The following is a 19,951-nucleotide window of genomic DNA, read 5'->3' as shown; positions in this document are numbered from 1 at the left end:
GGTTCAAATGATCAGATCAGTGCATCCCAAACTACTTATGAAAGTGTCTAAATATTTTGAGATATTCAAAAAGATATTCAATATTCTCAGAAAAGGCAGAATAGAAATTTATTGCTTCTTTACTTCAGTGGGAAAATTTTATATTTAGTTAAAATAAACTATTAAGTTATGGTATGGTAATGACTTTTTCTGCATGTCAGTGGTAGCAATGGGCTTCCGTACATTAAATCCACCACAGCCTGAAACAGATGGGTAATGCTCCAGAGCGTCATGGAGGACATTGGTTTGATTTTGAACAAATCTGTAGGGCTGATACTCTGATTAAAACACCTAAAAGATTAAAACCTCCTAATTTAAACAATACATCACCAGAAAACTTCAACTCAGTTTGATTTTCATTTAAAATCCATCACAAAATCTAAGCAGGCGTTTGTTACTTTACTCGTATGTTTGTCAAACACAATGATCATGGCCACAGCTGCATCATTTGGTGAAAAATTGGCCTTTATTTTCTTTAGAAAATGTTATTTTATGTGTAGCACTAATACAAACATTTGCCCCTGCAGTTCAGCGGACATCATGATTATTTGACTTTAGATGTGCCTACATATAAAAAGTACAAAAGAAAGGAAAGTTACAATTGCACTGATGACACTGAAATATACTTCGAAACACATCACATCACATTTGAGTGTAAAACAAAGTGCAAATATGAAAGCTAATACAAGTATGCAAATTAAAACATGACAATGAATGAGGTATGCGAGAAGTGGCAAAAGATATCGGGCTCGCATCTAATCATGCATCAGGTTAAAGTCAACAGAATAAAAAAATTGGCAATAATTGGAGAAAAATTTAAGATTTCATGGGATTTTTTTTCACATTATTTTTCCTCCGTTATTCGCAAAAGTTACATAACAGCTAAATTTCTTTAAAATCTTCAACCGGATGCATGTTTTCTTTAGCCTCAACACATTTCTGCCCATCACACCAGTAGTCATGTATGTTAATATTTTAACATCATGCAAAGAATCGCTGAATATGAAACAAATATGGAATGTAAATCCACATAAAAAAAAGAAGAGGGGAGACTTTAGCCGAATGATCACTTGCAAATAAAAACAACCAACAAGCATCATTCAGATAAAAACAAAACCAAAAACAGTGATGTCAAATTGACAGCAATGCCCAGCGTCTTCCACAAAAGCAGCAGAGAGGAGAGGGGACATGTGGAGGAGGGTGGAGTTATGGGATTTGGGTGCAGGCGGAGGTGAGGGAGGGGGACTGGAAAACATGATGGGGATGGAAGCTCATTCACAGCAGGATTGCCACAAGGGAGGATTTTTTCTACAGGAGTCCTTAGCTGGAAACGAGAGAGAAGGGCTGTTAATGCTTTTTGTACAGACAGTTATAAAAATCAGCACATTGACATTAGACAGCAGTCAGGAGAAAACATGCTTCTAGAGGCGACCCGTCAGGCTCGGGTTAGGGTCGGGCTGCGGCCGAAACAAAACACGTCTCATTTTTTATTCTTAGATAATGAGGTTTCAGTCTACAACCTGCTTCCTTTCAGACTGAGCTGCTGCAGCCTGAAGTGACACAAATCAGATTTTGTTTTGCCAAATATGTACGACTTGTACATGATCTCCAGTGTGAACTGCAAACAATCTGAAAGTGTCCCGGATGCGCAGCAGAGGGCGCCGCACAGAGAGAGCGTGCTCAGTGTTTGATAAGGAAGACGAAGTGGTGCTCAGTGTTTGAGGAAGTAAACGTGGAGGCTAACGGTGGAGCTTTGCTTACGATTTTAAAGTTGTTACCTAAACGCAGCCAGCACATTAACAACCTAATCCTCATTATAGTCCGTCATGGTTGTTTTCTTTTTGCTTGTGCGCATCGGGATGCAGAATAGTGACGTTCAAGTCGGATGAATGCGACCTGACCGTTCAGGTCACATTTGAAAAGATCGGATACGTATCGGCTTTAGAACCACATGTCCAAGTGACCTGGGTCGCATTCGAAAAAAATCTGACCCGTGTTATTCAGTCTCTCATGAAAAAAAGTCAGACACAGGTTGCATTAAGACAAAAAAAGAAGATTGGAATTGGGTCACTTCAGGCTGTAGTGTGAATGTAGCCTTAGGGTCTCTGTCACTTTAAATCTAAACAAACAGCTGCTGGTCACGACCCCCCAAATCAAATAGCTGCAAACAAATGCGCAATTACACAACAATACATCTTTGAAAAGCAGAAGTAGAGCTCCCTGCACAACCAACAAGAATGCAGCAACTTATTTCTGCATGGTAAGTCAACAACAAAACACTTATCTTTTCCAGCACATATAGAGGTAAAACCAGCTGACCAAGCATGAGAATTTGAGTTTGGGTTGCTAGGTGAGAGATAGAACTTCACTGAGGTTGCTAGGTGACGGGCAAAGCTTTGCTGAGGTTGCTAGGTGACGGGTGGTGCCTGGTGATTTGTTTTTAAATGGCTTGTTTTCCAGACACCACAAAAATATTAACTTACTGCAAAAAAAGGCAGCAGAGTGTTTCTTTCTTTTTTTTTTTAGAAGCAATTAAGACTCGAATGGAAGCATAAAAACATGCAAAATGTGAATTTATCATAACAGAGCCCCTTTAAGGTTTGAGGGTTTTGTTGTCTCTCTTGTCTGACAGCATTTTGATTTTAGAAGTTTCCACCCAACTAAGCCACAGATGTTTCTAACTAATTTATTTTTCCTCAGTGGATCACCATCAAACCCATAAACTCCTCTCTGTGTGTTTAGCTTTTGAATCCTGCCAAGGCCAAGAGGCAAAGTCACCAAATATCTGCAAGATCAACAGATCTCCACAGACAGAGAGGTGGGCTGAGGTTCCTCGCTGCTCTGGAACGACCCGCTGGGTCTCAGTTCGGCCCTGAATGGTTCTTTGTGCGACGGCCGGGTCGGGCCCAACTATAGAGAGCCACATAAAAAGAAAGCTTTGTGGTCTGAGGGAGGAAGATGGGAGCGGCGGGTGTTTGGGGATCTAATAAACTGGTTCATTTAAACATTTCAGTCAGCAGAACCAAAACCAATCCAATTTATCAGTTTGGAAAGATGCAAGTTTAACTAAAACGGTAAATATTTGTAACTTAACGATTCGTTATACTTTAAATATTCTCACATATTGTTGAAGAAACCTTTATGTTTATGGTCGAATAATACTTTGGAATATAAGATAAGATGTCTTCACAACCACAATCTGATGTGTTTTCTTGGGATTTTATGTGACTCACCAACAGAGCATGTCACAAAATGACACATAACAGGCTCGGGCTTTGACTAGGCCATGCCAACACATAAATATGCTTTGATTTAAGCCATTCGGCTGCATGTAGGTCTGACATGATAATACATTTTGCTGGACAATAAATTGCCCCAGTAATTATTGTGATGCATAATTGTTGTTGTTTTGAGACTTTTTTCAAATAATGTACTGAAAATAATGCAAGTTCATCCTCTCTAATACCAATAAACTTTAATTTTGTAAAGAACACTTAACGCTGGACCTAGAAGGTATCTTATTTATTAGAAAACAAACAAAAGCAAAAAAAAAAAAAAAAAAAAGCAAAAAAAAAGACTTGCAACCAAATCCACAAATTAAATAAATGATGTCGTCTCTTCAAAAAATATTAATCAGGATGAAATTTAATTCATCAATTCATCATGCAACTAATTAATTGTTTTTTGCAACTGGCTTTAAGCTGCATGTGTATATTTAACTCCATCCATTTTGATGAAAAGACATATCATATATTTCAGGTTTTTATAATGAATAAAAACATGTTAGATATTTAATCTTCTTATTAATTAAATGCTACTTTGCATTGGTCTGTTATATAAAATCCCAATAGAAAACATTAAAGATTAGGTGTAAATACTTCTGCAAGGAAGTCTACTTCACATTTAAATCGATCAGCTCATGCACATTTTGAATTTAAATTTTGATTTTGATTTGACTTGATAAGGGGGCGTCTTACCAGAAAAGGTGCCTCATGCAGCGAGTGTGGGAGGAGTTAACTGGAAAACATTACGATGCAGTAAAGGTGACACATGCGCTCACAAAACACACAATCTGCACAACAAGCAGCGACAACTAACTGCGTCCTGCGACTTCAGCTGGAGGTTAGACAGGTGCGATCGTTATTTCGTTAAAGCATCAAGTGGATGAACTCAACTGCATTTATTTTAAAAGAAAAAAAAGAAATTGGCTGTGATGGAAATAAAAAATAAACAGGGAGAAATGAAGTTGTGAGAACTTTCAGTGCAAGTGTTTCCTTCCTTTTCTAAACAGGCACATTGGCGGCCACCCGGTGAGCCGATTGGGTCCTTAAAGCGAACAGAACGATCCGATGGCAGATCAAACATACGAAGAAAACCTCCAAATAAATTAATTTTTACTGCAGTAAAACGATTTCACACTGAAATATTTAGAAAAATTAAACCTTTAATCTTTAAAAATCATGTTAAAATTTTTTATTGCTTTTATAAAAATCATTGATTTTAACTATTATTGGTATTAATAGTTTGTCAATAAGTTTTGTCCAGAAATATTGGATTGATTTGGGCGTAAGTTTTGGAGCGGTGAAAGACCCAACATGCAGAAATCAACAGGATTTTTATTTAAATTGTCCTAATGTTTTACAGTGTTGTGATGTTTAAGTGGCCCGCAGCATCACAGGCCCTCTCAGTAACTACCAGCAGGCAGGAGGCCATTATACACACATTTCATCCTGTGTTTTTACAGTAATGATTAGTTTAGCAATCAATTATTCTGACAACTGGATAAACATTTTGCAGATTTTTCATTTAACCACTAAATAATTTTATATGAAATATAATTAAAAGATGCAAATTAAACAATTCAATTCCTGTTTAAAATAGAAGGGATGATATTTTAATGCCTAAAATGAGAACAAAAAGCTTGATAATTTGTATGAAAAAATGCATCTTTTGATGAAAAAATTATCATTAATTCTGCTATTAGTGACCATATTAGCAGAAAAGGCTGATATTTTGACTACGTTTTGGATTGACTAATAAAGTTTTCTACCAGTTAATTTAGGAGAGGAGTTTTTACTTCTTAACACTCAAATTAAAGGTCTGATTTTTCAAAAATTTTCCAAGTGAAATTATGATACTGCAATAAAAGATTTATTTATTTTACGGCTTTTTGCATGTTTTCTTTTTTTTACTATGGATGCCAGTAAATCTGCCTGCATCTGTACCTGAAAGATGTGGACGCACACACTGCTGCTATGCTCGATTTTATGGAAAAAGCCTTTAACAAATACACAAACTAATGATTTAAATAAGTTAGATAATAACCTTAATACATTAAAGGTGCAGCATGGCAGAAAACAAGTAAAAATGTGAGAAACCTTTGCCAGATAAACATAAATAATCCTTGAGGAGCAGGTTGGACCTCCTGCATCTTTAGTGTGTGGGTAAAGAATCAGATACTCACTTTTTCCTCTCTTTGTCCCTTTTGAGCGTGGTGGAGCCCCCTGCCTGCTGAGCTTGGTTCTGCAAGAGCTCTGCCGCAGTCTTTTTCTGTTTGAACGTGTTGACTTCATCGTCCAGGGACTTCTTCTTCTCCTCCAGCTTCTTTTTCTCGTCCTGATGGAGCTTCTTCAAGCGGTCGAACTTCTCGTGCAGCTGTGCGACGATGAGCAGAAACAGGAAGTTGGTGTGGATCAGAAAAAGGAGCAGAAACAAAGCGAGGCGTTTGAGTTGATTTTTACCTCCTTCTCTGCCTCCTTGAGCTCGGCCTCCTTCTCTTTAACTCTCTGGACAAACATCTGCCTCATCTCTTCTTCCTTTTTCTGCAGCTCGCCCATGAACTCGTTCCGCTTCGCCTCGTACGTCTCCTGCAGACTGGTCAGAGGGAAAAACTGTTACACCGGGAGAAAGCGGAGCGAAAGAAAACCGACAGACCTGGAGGTGAGTCTGCTACCTGAAGGGCTTGCTGTCGGGATCCGTGTCCTTGAAGCCCATTTCCTCCAGCTTGCAGCGGCGGTACAGCTCGTAGTGGCGCGTGTGGGTCTGTTCTCGCAGATCCTCCATGTTCACTCTGATCAGCATTTCTCGCAGTTTCACAAAATCACAGTGGTTTTCGTTTTCCACTGAGGGGAACAAATAAAACGGAAAACACATCAGGCTGCATCTAAAATCAATACAAATCAATAGGAGTAAGAAATAAATCAATTAACTACAAGATAAATTAAAACAAGATCAACAGTTTCTATTTTTACGATTTATCGTTTTTCTCTTTCTACCAAAAACTGGGTGACAAAAGTTTTCAGTTTGATGCTTTGGTCTCAACTGAATTATTTAGTTTACTTCATAATTAACTTTATTTGTTGTTTTAGATATTTAAAATGTCTTCCAGTTGCAGTTTGAAATGTTCATCAGAATTGAAAGTTTATTGATCTCTGAGAATGAGCTCCTGCATTATTCCTTATTAATAACTTCTGGGACAAAACGTCATCGTGACGGGCCTGAGGAACAGACACACAGGCTGAGCTTGGACTGCCCAAACAGAACCAAACTCCACTAAACAGTTCCAGTCCGAAGCAGAGAAGTGACCGCGTCATGTGGCTTCTCTGTTTATTTTATTGCAGCAGCCATGTGACAGCATGTGAGCAGGAACGCAGCCAGTCTGAAGCAAACTGATCCGACTTGAGATCAGGATTTGTTCCCTTCTGGATTGAGACAAACCTGCAGCAGCTTTGGCATAAACTCTGCTTAAAATCCACTAAACTTCCAAGTTTAGAGTTTGGGTCGCAACAAGTGAGTCGGAGGTAAAGATGATCATCAACCAGTCAGCCGAAATAATCATGACGGATGCAAAAAAAAAAAAAAAAAAAAAAAGCTAGGTAGCTATTAGCAGCTAGTTAGCGCCTCGAGTCAAATTTAAGATGTCTGACTGAAAACTACATACAAGATTAAATAGTTCTGCCACGACAACATTAAGACCTCTGATTACCGTATTTAACTCGCTTACTTTTTAATTAATGAACGATTTGTGTAATTTTACGGTTAACGGAAACACAGCCAATGACGTAAACATACGAATGTTCAGACTGCAGTGGCTTTTGAAAGTATAATCATCTGGTTTAGGACCTCATATGAGAGAGACACAATCCGATTTATTTTTGGGTGAAAACATTGGAATTGCAGCGTTCAGACTGTCGAGAAAAAGTCGGATATGGACAAGAAAACAGCGGATTTGGGTCACATTTACCTGCTGTGTGACCTTAGTTCACCTGGAAAATCTACAATCACCTGATGCTGAACTAGGAATAAAAGTTTTGCTTAAATTAAGATTCTGCTGAAAGTTAGTTCTTCAGGGGTCTGTTTAGATTTTAATGTCAATTTTCTTCTTTTTTTCTAGCATTAAATTTCCAAAGTTCTCAGTCACTTTTAGGCAAACCTTTTTAACAATAACTACAATAGTTTGGCGCAGACAAATAATTTTACTGAAGTCAATATTCAAATATAGAAACTGCAATGAAACAGATTATATAGGTTGGATGGAAAACCAAACAATACATGGATGGATGCAGACAACTTCAACAGAATTGGAAAAGTAATAACATCTGGAAATCCAAGTATTTTTTCATGTTATATTTAATACTCCAGACTTTTTCAGACTGTACAGGAACTCTGATCCTTAATGACTTTTCTCCAAAAAAGCTAAATCCTGCAATAAAAACTTAATTTCTCATAGATATTGTCATGAAACCTGGCTGTAGAGTATGAGTCGATGTATGCCTTGAGCATTGCTCCGTTAACCCTGTGAGCTAAAAGTCCTGATGCTGAAAACATTACAAACCCTTTATCAAAGATCGGTCAAGAAATCAATCTAAAATCAATATAAAGCCATTAGTGGCATAAAAAAATGTGCTGCATTGATGGAGAGGAAACTGGAGGGAATGAGGTCACACAGCGAGTTCAACTGTGAGAGCTGAGGGGAAACAGGAAGTGGCTTCAGTAGCTCTGCAGACGGAGAGCGCACGCTGTCACTTCCTGTGCTGGAGGTGAGACGGGCTTACCCTGCACCGTCCCCCAGGGATACTGCCGGGCCTTCACCATCTTGTTCCCGATCTTCACCTCCTCCGTGCTCCCCACCACGGCAAACGGCAGATGGCTCTGCAGCAAAGACAGCGCTGTTAGCGTCCCGCTACACCTGCAGGCGCAGGTGGCTACGCTAGCTTCAACGGTTCAGCAGCAAAGCAAACACTGCAGGAATGTCGAGTCCAGATCGGGGTTAATGAACAGCTAGCAGAGCTGCTCCCACGCGGCCGACTTCCTGCAGCGTGAATCGACTGATTGTGCTGCTTTCCAAACATTTCTCCCTACATGTGACGGCCTCCAGTCCAGACCATGTGAGCAGAAAACAAACACAATGCCTGCCCTCACTCATAAGATCTTTTAACACTTTTCAAGTTATATTTGTTTGTTCAGAAAGACGGATTTCCATCACATTCATTAATTATAGCTTCAAGTAGAAAAGGCATGGAAGCAGAAAGTCCAGGTGTCAAAACTGCCTTTCTGGGACTTTCATACGACTTATTTTAGTTGAGAACAAAAATAAAAACGATCAGAACTGAGCAAAACTGAACCTCAAAGAATAAAAATGAAAAAGGGCAGAATCACATAAAACAAGATTATTTTATTTGTCATTATGTTTCTAGAACAAAAATGGAGAGATAAATAGATAAATAAATGATGCCCAACTCTGAGTGTCTGTAAATCTAAGTTTTCTCTGGACTTATTTGCAGATTAATATACAGATCTGGAAAAAACTGCATTGAACCTCATAAAAACCTCCTGGTTTTTCCACCAAATATTCATTTCTGATGTCTTCCTGAGTTAAAACATTAGTTTGTTGTTTTTAAATTAATATAAACTTGTTTTCTTTGCATTATTTAAGGTCTGAAAGCTCTGCATCTTTGTCATTATTTTGACCATTTCTCATTTTCTGCAAATAAATAAAAAATTTTCCTAGAAATTTCAGACACGCCATCAGCAGTTCATACAATAAAATAATGTTAATTTTACTCAGACTTATAACTAAAATTAGAGAAACTGATCATTTTAAAAGGTCTTTTATTTTTTCCCAGAGCTGTGTTTTCATGTGCATTCTTGATATTATTTTTTACTTTATATTTAGTCATATTTAAATGACTTGCAATATCAACACAATGATTTTTTAAATACATTTTATGCCATTTATGGTGATATTCATATTTAATTAACACTTTGAATTCAGTAAATTTCTCCTTAAGGATCAATAAAGTATTATATTCTATTTGGTTCAGATCTTATAATATTTTTCTTTTTCATCTTGGAGGAAAAACAAATATCCTCCTTAACTTAAATCTGATAGTTTCACTCATCAGTAGAAGGCGATTCTTACTTTAATCATCTCCAGCGGCTTTTTAGTCAATAATTTATAAGTGAAAATGTAAGAAGTGAGGAGGAAATGTGGGCCTTACGTTCATGGTGGAGTTGATTTCGGCCACGGACTCGTCGTCGGTGGGGAACTGGTAGATCTGGACGCCGTTGCTGACCAGTTCGCTGGTGATTTTGATCTTGAACTTGGCCAGTTCACTCTTGGAGATGGCGTCCGATTTGGCAACGATGGGGATGATGTTGACCTGCAGGTGAGGAAGAAGAGAAGAAGCTTTAGTTGGCTAAATTTAGACCGTCTGAAGGCGCTCATCAAACGGGCTTCTGCTCTGATTCTGGAGTCCAAATTTAGATAAAGGCTCACAAAGGAACAAACACGTTAAAAATCAGCCAAGTTTACAAAAATGTTTAGAAATCATCATCTCTGAGGGAAACATGTGAACATTAGTTTAGCAATTGATTTTTCTATCAATTAATCAGGCAAAAAAATTGGCATATCATTTAGGCCTTTTTTATACAATATTAATTATTTTTTAAGCAAGAAAACAAACATATTACCTAAAAAGCATTCCTTTAGTAAACACTTGATTGATAGTAGCAAAGAAATGCATCTGCAGCTAAAAATAATAACTTCTGACAGGAACCAGGGCTGAGTTAGTGGAGCACTCCCACTCTTCAGCGTGGAAGTTGATGTATTGGACTCAAAGTCAGCCATGTTCAGAACCAATGAGATGATCAGAAAGAAACCAGAGGAAGCACAAAGTTTAAAAGAAGACTACGTTTCCTACAGAGGCTGATCCTGCCGGTCGCTACGGCAGAGAGACTATCGGACGTTTCCAGCCTGAATATTTTGGATAAGGGAAAAAAAAGATTTATCAAATTGGCAAAGAAGTAAAACGACTCTGCGCCAACTTCAGCTAACAGAAGCTCATGTAACACAGCAGCTTCAAATGTCCTGTTTTATCATCTTGACCTTTAACCTGCGTCCATCGTTCTGGATCTAAAAACAATGGCGGCGTTCTGGAAATCTCCGAGTTAAGATAAACTTTGTAACAATAACAGTGCAATACGAAATGCTGAAGCCAGTTTGTTAAAATGTCAACGCCAAACATTTTATTTTTGACCCATTTATCAATCGGTCAATTCAAAAACACACTGTAATGATGTTAAACATAAAGGCCTGAGCTTTTCTCATTGTTTAAACTGCAGATTCTTCCTTCTCTAAAGAAACGCTCAACTACGGTACTATAGGCAATAAAATGTTTATTTTCTTATTTAAAAATGCAACTCACTTGTTTAATTGCACCTCTTAATGTATTTTTAACATTGTATAAAATAAACTTTAGTGGTTAAATGAAAATGCTACAGAATGTGGCAATTGTTGTTATTTAATTAATCGTCAGAATAATCAATGACTAAAATAATCATTAGCTGCAGGTTCAGTTAGTTTCTAGTTTGGACGCCTCCTTTGTTCCTAATATGAATAATTAATAATCTGTCAGAGGAGGACAGATTATTTTAAGTAAGAAAAATAATTTTCTTACTTAAAAATAAACCTGAATCTGCTGAAAAGGCATCAAAAAGTCGGTGCAGTTCTATGAAACCAGGAAACGGGCCTTAATGTGTAGCATATCCATGCTAGCTTCACAACCAAATGAAAAGAGAAAACATTGAGTTTTGATCTTTAATCTTTGCTAGTTGTGCAAACAGATCCTGCAGGACGGCAGGAGACGATCAGGCAGGGTCTGTTTTCTGTTGCAAAACGAGAATCTTCCTCCCACGCAACATTTTTCTGCCGTTTGAACGACATGTGAGCCGCTTGTAGCTAAGAGCGACGAGCGCTCTGGGTCATGGGAACAAAAACAGGTCGTTCCATCATGTAACACCCCCCGGGATGAATATCTCAGAGCAGGAGGAGGAGGAGGAGGAAACGCTGCACTGGGTCACACAAACACCAGACATGCTCTGTGCTACAGTGATTCATGTGTCGCTCTCAGAGCTCACCTTGCTGTCGAGCTTCTTCATCGTCACCAGGTCCAGGGATTTCAGCGAGTGTCCCGTCGGAGCGATAAAGTACAAGCAAGCGTGGATGCGGGTGTCGTGGTAGCTGTGCAGCGTGCGTTTGATCTTCAGCTCCTCCTGGAGGTACGCTTCGAACTGGGCATCGATGAACTCCACAATGGATTTGTAGCTGGACAATGAGAAGGATGGGGAAGCCGTTCAGCATTTCCTCCTTTTGTTAAGAAAGCTGGTTATCAGCAGGCGGCCCGCTCCGTTTAACCCAGCAGGTCCGAGTCACTCCAACAAACAACTACACACAGCTTTGACAGTAGATTTTCCTTTAACTGTCGCCCCAAAAACACTTTCATTGATAAAGCAATAAAAATAAAAAAAGACAGTTTAAATTCACTATTATATAATTTATTACTGTAATAGTAAGTATTAATAAAATATTAGGTATTAAAGCATTAATATTGCCAGACTGACATGCTTTGAAGCCTTGAAGGGTGTTTATGTGAAATAATAATAAACATTATAATTTCTTTTAACCATATAAATTATGTTTGTATTTTATTGAATGTGAATTTTCTTTGCTATTTTGAGCATCGCTGTAAAGATGCAGCTTGAACAAAAATTCCTTATAATATTCTGTGAAGATTGTGTGATAATATTCTACAGAAAATGTTTGAAATGTCTCTCAAATACATTTATGAACAAAACAGACAAAAAAAATCCCCCAATTTTATTAACGTATAAAATAAAAACCAACCTTTGCTTCAGTTACACAGATCAATCATTGGCTTTAGGAAACAATAAATATTCAAAGATAAAATAAAAAAAACGTTTTTTAGGCTTTAAATTAAACGTTATTTTAAACTTCATAATGAAACTCTGCAGTTTGAATACCAAGCACTTAACGACTCCTGTATCTTGCTGAAAAGCTGCTTTTAATTTAGTTTTATTTCAAATGTTTCAAGATGATTTCACTATAAACCAGAGCAAAAGGACTTGGTAAGATTTTGTGATTCTGCAGTGTATGTAATTGTTGTGTTAATGTTATAAAACTGGTATTTTCTCATAGTGACTCAGTTATTACTGATAATTTCCAGTAACTCTCCAACAGTCACTCAGTAAATTTCAACCAAATTAACTAATTCTGATTAAGTTTATAAAGTTTTCAATCTACAAGAATTAAAATAAACTTCATAAAATTGACAGAAAAATGTAATTTCTAACCCCGTCTTTACATGTCGCATGAAAACATGCAGATGAGGGAACATTAACCCGCTATGCCATCATACTAAAGGAATCTCGCCTGGCCTGCAGCAGGTCAAAGGTCACATGACTCCAACTGGGTTTGTTCCTGTTTAACGCGCTGCAGGACGTTTCTTCTTGAACACAGCAAAGATGGGATGAAGCTACAGATTTAGCGTCACATGATAGCTTCCCTCCCTGCAGGTGACATGTGAGCCTCTATCAGCCGTGAATGTTTGGAAATAAAATATTCCAGGCGAACAAAACCGACCCCTGGGATGCGATACGTTTGTGATGCCAGCCTGGAAACCACCTACATCCATTTTTTCTTTATAAAAGCATCTGAAACCATCAAACCTGAAAGCTTAGAGCTCTCTCAGGGTTTCCCTCAGTGTATTATAAGCCTGGCGGGCCACCAGGCTTTACTTATGCCCCCACCAGGCTTAGCATTGCTTATTTATTTCAGGGTTTTTCTTATGTTTGCATTTTTTTTTTAAGACTTTCTAGTTGGTGTTCAGATATTAATCTTCCAATCTTCCAATAATACATAATTATCAAGTGATATTTTCAAATTTTCTATCAACTTTAAACATTTTTTTAACTCAAAAACACGATGAGCTGCTGGGTGAATCCCTGCTGAGCGCCCCAACCACCAGGCTGTTCTGGGGGAAACCTCGTCTCTGGTTGTATTTTCTGTCAGGAATAATCATGACCGCGTGGTGAGGCTCGTTACCTGTCCTCCTTGTTGATCTGGTCTCCGAAGCCCACCGTGTTGACGACAGTCAGCTTGAGGCGCACGTTGCTCTCCTGCAGCTCGTAGGTGTTGGACTTCAGCGTGACGCCTGGCTGGTTGTGCTGGGTGGGCTCGCCCTCAAACTTGGTGTTGAACAGCGTGTCCATCAGAGTGGACTTACCCAGACCCGTCTCACCTGGAAAACAGAAACACAGCGTTACATTAGGGGAGTCCAAAGTGTGGCGCGGGGGCCGTTTGTGGGCCCTGGACTGATTTTGTGCGGCCCCCTGACTGCAATTTAAGAGTAATACAAATGCAGCCTAAAGGATTGACGTTTTTATTTTTAACTGGAGCAGAAAGATTACAGATAAGTTTAAATCATCTTAAAATATAAAGTATTAATCTTTAAATAACCACTTTTCATTTTTTAGCTGAGACATCTATCCAGTTCCACAATCTGAGCGACATAAATCTTTCTTTTATTTGCTATGTTTCTTTCATTTAACGGAACAAATTAGCAAAACTCTTCTTACGTTTTGGCTCTACTACCTCTTTCCAACACTTACAAAAAAAAATACTTAATTTCTTTAATTAAAACTATTACATTGTCAAATTGGAGGGAAAAAAAGTAACTCACAATATAACTTTTTATGGAAAAAAAAACAACATCTTTTTGACCTGGAAGACAATTCTGCGCCATGTAACAAAAGGTTGGAACGTGCCTGCTTTAAATCAAAGAAATTAAAACATTTAAATGTACAAAATCATCATCACTCTGTCCTCATTCACTTTAAAAACATAAATGTCTAAGTCAAAGACAGGTGGCTTTTTAATCAGCTTTATTTTAAGCTCCTTAGATGACTTGATTGAATCCAAAGCAGAAATGAGGAATAAATCAGGTGTGTAGATTTAATGGCAGCCTGGAGGAGTTTTTACCCTCATGCTTACAGAAGTCGTGCATTCTGCCTGCTTTCTGGTTCAGACCGTCAGATGACTCAGATGTGGAGCTTCCTCAGTCAGAAAATCTATTTTCATTCTTCACAGCCTGACCTACAGTCTGTGCCAATTACATAGGAAATATCACCAGATCAGATGGAGCCAGATCAGCTATATTGTTGTGGTTTCAAAACATATTAATGTACAAGAACGTCCCAGTCAAAGTCCAGGCCTAAATTCAACTGAAAGTCTGTGGCAATACTTGAAATCTGATGTTCACAGACATCAAATGACTGAGCAAAACCTGAGCTACAAAGAAGAATTGGTGAATATTTAATTCTCCAAGAAGCTGGAGACAGAACCCGAAAACTTGCAGCAATCAAACTAGATGTGAACTCAAGCAGACAGAACAGGCGAATGACAGATTCTCTGATTTTTTTCTAGAATATTTTAAAAGCAATATCTCGTTTTCTTTTCACTCTACATTTATTCAACACTTTGCGTTGATCTAACCCATAAGATCACTTGAAAACTTCTGTAAGTCAATGTTTATAACTGAATTTCTGCAGAGAAAAGCTTCTGGTTCTCCCTCCCATCAATGTAAAGTACTGACTAAAACTAAACTAGTCCGAATTAGTTTTCCAGGCTGACAAAATCTAAATCTCAATCTGCAACAAGCTGCACTTTTAGAATAAAACAGAAGGATATCTGGCAGAAATGTTTTGAGAATTAGTTTGCCATCTTTCAAATGGAAAATTTATAAAAAACAAACAAACAAACAAACAAAAAAGAGCTTAGATGTATTTTTTTAACCCCTCCACCTACATGGGATCTTTAGTAGAGAAAAAAGACCAATGGAAAGTGGTTAAAGTCATAAAATAACTCTTAATGTTTATTATTTTCCCTATTGTTATGATCAGCAGGGAACATGGCAAGAGGCTGAGAGAGGGGGATTACGTTCAGGAAGCAAATCCATTCAGAATACAAAACGACAATGGAAGAAAAACATCTTTAAAAGAAAGTGCGTTTTAATAATCTTTCTGTCTAAAAAATTTTAATAAATAGTTTGGGGATGCAAAATAAAGATTTATCATTGCAGAAAACAAGGACATTTCATCTGGACTTGTGAGAGGAAAATGCTTTGAAGGCGTGTTGATGTGGTTGACTGTGGCCAGAAGAAAGCCATATTGTTTACACTCCGTCATGCCAATGTGTCAAACAAAACATAGGGAACAACATAATTAGATAAACCAGTAACCACCACAAAGCATAGCCTCCAATAAGCTTAGTAAAAACTAATAACTGTGAGTTAACTAAAAGAAATGCAATGCATCTACATCCAGATGATACCAGATATTTACACACAGTAAATATGTTTTTCCTCACTGTTTGAAGTTAACCGAGACCAAACGTTTTATCTTTTAGCTTAGTTAGAGCGACCAAAATTATTCCTACTTGCTAAATTGTTCTTGTACCTTTGTCACTATGGTAACTGAAACAGAGCCTATCAGAGAGCATAGACAGTAAGGTGTGATTCCTCATGTGAAACTAATATCTGGTGTTATTAAAGCTGGTAGACAAACAACATGCAGAGGTTTGTGGCGCTCACCAACGCAGAGGATGTTGAAGCAGAAACCACGGTTGACAGACTTGTTGACCAGCTGGTCAGGCATGCTGTCAAAGCCAACATGGCCGGCCAGAGGCACAGCACGGACTCCTTCGCCCTAAAAGCACAAGAAATCAGGTTAGTGTCTGCAGTTCCAAAAACTCCCATTTATCTCTGCTCGTCGCTGCATCAGCAGCTGAAACTCGCATTACCTCGTCCTCCATCTTATCCGACTGACAGCGAACCAAACTGAATTCAGGTGCAGTCTAACTCACTTCCTGTTTTCAGAGCTGCAGCACTCTTCCGTCAAAATTGAGACAGTTCGAAACCACAAAGTACATATATGGAAGGTAATGGCTCCCCTTTTAGACAACAAAAAGAGGAGAAAATACCGGCTAATAAAGACCGAATGTATTTTATCAGGATTTTTGTAAAACATGGTGGTGCACGGTTCTGAAGTGAACTAAAAAGTTGCCCAGTTGTATTCTGTCCTTTGCTAAGGTACTGAAAAATAAAATCCACTTTGACCAACTGTCTTTCAAACAAATGTAATTACTAAGCAGAGTATTAATGTGTTAATTTGAGTGTCATTACAAATACAGCTGTTTATGACGGTCTTAGAGCAGGGCAGTAAGAGTCAAAAGTATTCACAGGCCAAAAAAGTCCCCTCAAAATTTAAGCAAATAAAGTAGCCAGATTTTTTTTTTACTTTATATAGATTTTTTAAATAAATGATATTCATTGCAGATCTAAAACTTAAAAGGGATTTTGCACATTTAATGTATTAAAAGAAAGGCATCTACTTTTCAATTTATTTTAGGTTTGATTAAACAAATTTATTTTCAGTAATAAGAACAGGATTTGACTCACTTTTTTCATAATGCTTGTTATACTTAGCCAAGTTTCAAAAAGACAAAAAAAGCTGATATGGATGTATCAAAGTTGCCTTTTCAGGAAAAGGATCTGAATAAATAAGCGTGATTCTGCCTTTTGTTAATGCTTAGCTGTAAAAAAAAAAAAAAAAAAAAAAAACTTAACGTTTTCTATTGCAGAAAAATTATGTTCGTAGTAATTTTACCTCAATTACAATTAGAACGGTGCTGCACAAAATCACGCCAAGGGCCACTAAAGGCCCGCACGCCTCAGTTTGGATACCCTGTCTTGTAGGTTAAAACACGGTAGTGTCAACCTGAAAGTTTGTTCTTTTTTTTGTCTTAAATCAAGTGTAAAATATGTGGTAAGACTTGAAATGTTCAAATATTCTCTCTATTGACAACAGGGAAAAATACTCAGCCTCCAAATTTGGCATAACCCAAAAGCAGCTGAGATTGCATTAATTCAGAGCGTCGGAACACACACATGCCACACCTTTCAGATTTATATTTGTAACACCAAGTATCCTTTTCCTTCAGCTTTATCATTTTGTTTTACTCTGGCCTGACCTATCACATAAAATCCCAACATTCATTTTTGTGGCTGCAACATGACAAAACGTACAAGATATGATAAAAATAATGTTCAAAATGCAACTTTTTAAACTGTGTGTGGTTGTCAGTGAGTATTTGATTGTTCCGATTCGTTTTTTCCTGCAGGCTATGTTTATGTTATGAGCTGTTGGGAAGCAAAGAATTTGCAAAAGATGCCAAAAAAGCTAAATCTCTCCAGCAGCTAAACCTCAGACAAACCGGCCATTATGTGGCTTAACATAACACAGTGCTGTTGTCCAATTTGGCAAAGGCTTTGAAAGAAAACACACTCTCAGGGTAAATTTAAAATAACTGTCCAATCTGATGGTACTGAACAGTTGCGGATTGTTTGGATGACTTGAGCTGGGTTTAAACAGCTGGGAGACTGTTTGGGAAACTGATGGTAACGAGACAAATAGCCTCTATATTTCTGCAGCATTCCTGAAATCATCATCCTTGCTTTTCATGACACTCACAGCCAAGTAGCACACAGCCGGTTTCATTCATTTGGGCCACAAAGGGAAATCAAACTGCACAAGGCTCTGCTATTCTAAGCACTCCCTCTGGGTTAAGTGGCTTCCTTTTCCACGAAAAAAAAAAAGAAACAAGTGAACATTTTGAAAATACAAGCTTTTTATACTATACGTAGCACGCTTTTTTCTCTTTTTTTAAATACTAGTTAAAGACGCCGCCGTGTGAAAGTTAACGGGACTTGAACATAACGGAAATGAGAACCGAAGCTGTGCTTAAATGGGGGCGTTGAGAATGAATGGCCTACCTACGGTTCTATGTGGGTTTTTAACGGTGCAGAACCGACTACGTTACATTTTTTGACAGTATTTTACAAGTCGACATTTTGTTTCGGAATAATTATGCTAAAGGTAGCCTCGCGTGAAATCAAAATGGGTCAAACAGAAACATTTCAACAGATGGACGTCGGGTCTTTACTGAAAATTGCTTATCCAAATCGTTTTTAGTGCACATTCTAATTTTTAAAATCTGTATAATTATTACTGAAACCGTCTTTAGCTTGCTACTATAGGTTTTTTGATGGAATGGAGCACGAAAACGGATGTTAGCAGGATAACCCTTCTACTGATTCTCATAATTCTCCCCCTCTGTAACAAAAAGCTACATCAATATATAGTTTTCTTGCGACTCGGATGTGTAACACGTGCATAGTGAGATTATCTCTGTGTAAAACGGGAAACTTACAGCTTGCCTTGCTATCTCAGTGGACGCCATGGTGAGTGCTGTTAGCTGGAGAACAAACCCTCCGCCGCTCTGAGGTTAGCAAAGGAAGCTGCGCCGTTTACGATATACTCAAAGCTGGCCTGCTCGGAACGTACCATTTATTTCAGCCGGTTTACGCTCGACGTAAAATAAAAATACAGAGAATACTATCGTTATTTATATAGTTTTTAAGAATTATGAATTTGTTTTTTGGATGAATATTTTCTAGAAAACGGAATTAAAGAGCGAAAGCCACTGAATGCTCCCCTCCACCGTCGACGCCCCCCACGCAAGATGCCATGATGGTTGCGCCTGATGGTAAAGAAGGGCAGTGAACGTTCAAACGGAAAATCTGATGTAGAAACAATGCAACGTTATTCTTTTCATTTTGGGAGGATCTTCATAATTAGATGTTGAGTCATAATATAAATATACAAACATAACATTGTGGATACAAAATTGGAAATCACGAGTAATAACCTGATCCTTATTGCCAAATATTAAAAGTGCAAGTTACGCAAATGTAATTTTTAGAAATTGCTTCTAGACGTATATATTTTCCAAAAGAATTTCGCTTTTCCTCAGCTCTTTGAAAAAGTTTGGACAAAGAATGCTGCTTTTCTCTACAATAGTATATCCCATTCAATTTTTGACATGTCTATTATTTTATACATATGTATCTTATGTATAGAATAGAACATATATCGTATACATATCTATTATTGTTTTATGTTTATTCTTATTTATTTATTTTATTTTTTATTGTGTACTGTGCTGGGACAAACAAAATTTTCACCCCTCAGGGAATCAATAATGTATTATTATCTTATTATCTTACATACTCACATGGTAAATTAAGAGACCTATTTTATTAAAATATGCTTTATATTTGTTCTAATACTATTATTCACTTATTATGTTATATGGCTTTTGCACTACTTTCCTCTCTCTCTTTTTCCCATTTTATGACTGCTGCTAGTCACTCAAAATAGTTGCATAAGAATTCTGTACAATTGTAAGATTTGTCTATTTGCAATAAAGTTAATTGAAAAAAAAACGTTTCAAACGGAAATTAGCAACAGCAAGTAGTCCTATTTCGAGAAAGCTGTTAAAATATAATTCTGTATGATTCCACAGAACATGAAGAACATGTTCATAGATGCACATATCGTACTCCTGTTCAGCGTAACTGGGACTAACACTAGTTGCCACAAATCACAAACTACAAATCAAATATCTTGCCATTCTGTTTTAGCTAGGTGAGCTAAC

The 19,951-nt window shown here is 37.6% G+C and overlaps 1 protein-coding gene across 4 annotated transcripts; it reads right to left on the bottom strand.

The window, feature by feature from the left end:
* Positions 1-486: 486 nt before the first annotated feature.
* On the bottom strand, positions 487-18,772 carry septin6 (septin 6). 4 transcript variants are annotated; one of them, XM_014982793.2, is made up of 11 exons: positions 18,665-18,772; positions 15,987-16,101; positions 13,442-13,637; positions 11,458-11,644; positions 9,540-9,701; positions 8,094-8,190; positions 5,993-6,161; positions 5,781-5,913; positions 5,504-5,694; positions 4,017-4,056; positions 487-1,363 (listed from the first exon to the last, which is right to left on the bottom strand). In XM_014982793.2, exons 1-10 carry the CDS (start codon positions 18,692-18,694, stop codon positions 4,053-4,055), a joined length of 1,284 nt encoding a protein of 427 aa, XP_014838279.1. In that variant the 5' UTR covers positions 18,695-18,772; the 3' UTR covers positions 487-1,363; positions 4,017-4,052. The 4 variants fall into 4 exon arrangements, with proteins under 4 accessions (XP_014838279.1, XP_014838277.1, XP_087865548.1 ...); XM_014982791.2 differs by lacking the exon at positions 4,017-4,056; XM_088009422.1 differs by lacking the exons at positions 4,017-4,056; positions 18,665-18,772 and adding an exon at positions 16,196-16,214.
* Positions 18,773-19,951: the final 1,179 nt, after the last annotated feature.

Source organism: Poecilia mexicana, unplaced genomic scaffold, assembly GCF_051168715.1.
Source record: "Poecilia mexicana isolate PSO_F unplaced genomic scaffold, ASM5116871v1 scaffold_10, whole genome shotgun sequence".
Taxonomy (NCBI): domain Eukaryota; kingdom Metazoa; phylum Chordata; class Actinopteri; order Cyprinodontiformes; family Poeciliidae; genus Poecilia; species Poecilia mexicana.
This window is presented reverse-complemented; position numbering and strand designations above follow the sequence as displayed.

What these genes read in the sequence shown, in the direction of transcription:
- septin6 (XM_014982793.2), bottom strand. Translation starts at nt 18,694, where the DNA reads ATGGCGTCCACTGAGATAGCAAGGCAAGCT. An exon ending in TGAAGAAGCTCGACAGCAAG is followed by an intron (nt 9,702 to 11,457) that starts GTGAGCTCTGAG and finishes CCTCACCTGCAG; the next exon opens with GTCAACATCATCCCCATCGT. An exon ending in AAATCAACTCCACCATGAAC is followed by an intron (nt 8,191 to 9,539) that starts GTAAGGCCCACA and finishes TCTTTGCTGCAG; the next exon opens with AGCCATCTGCCGTTTGCCGT.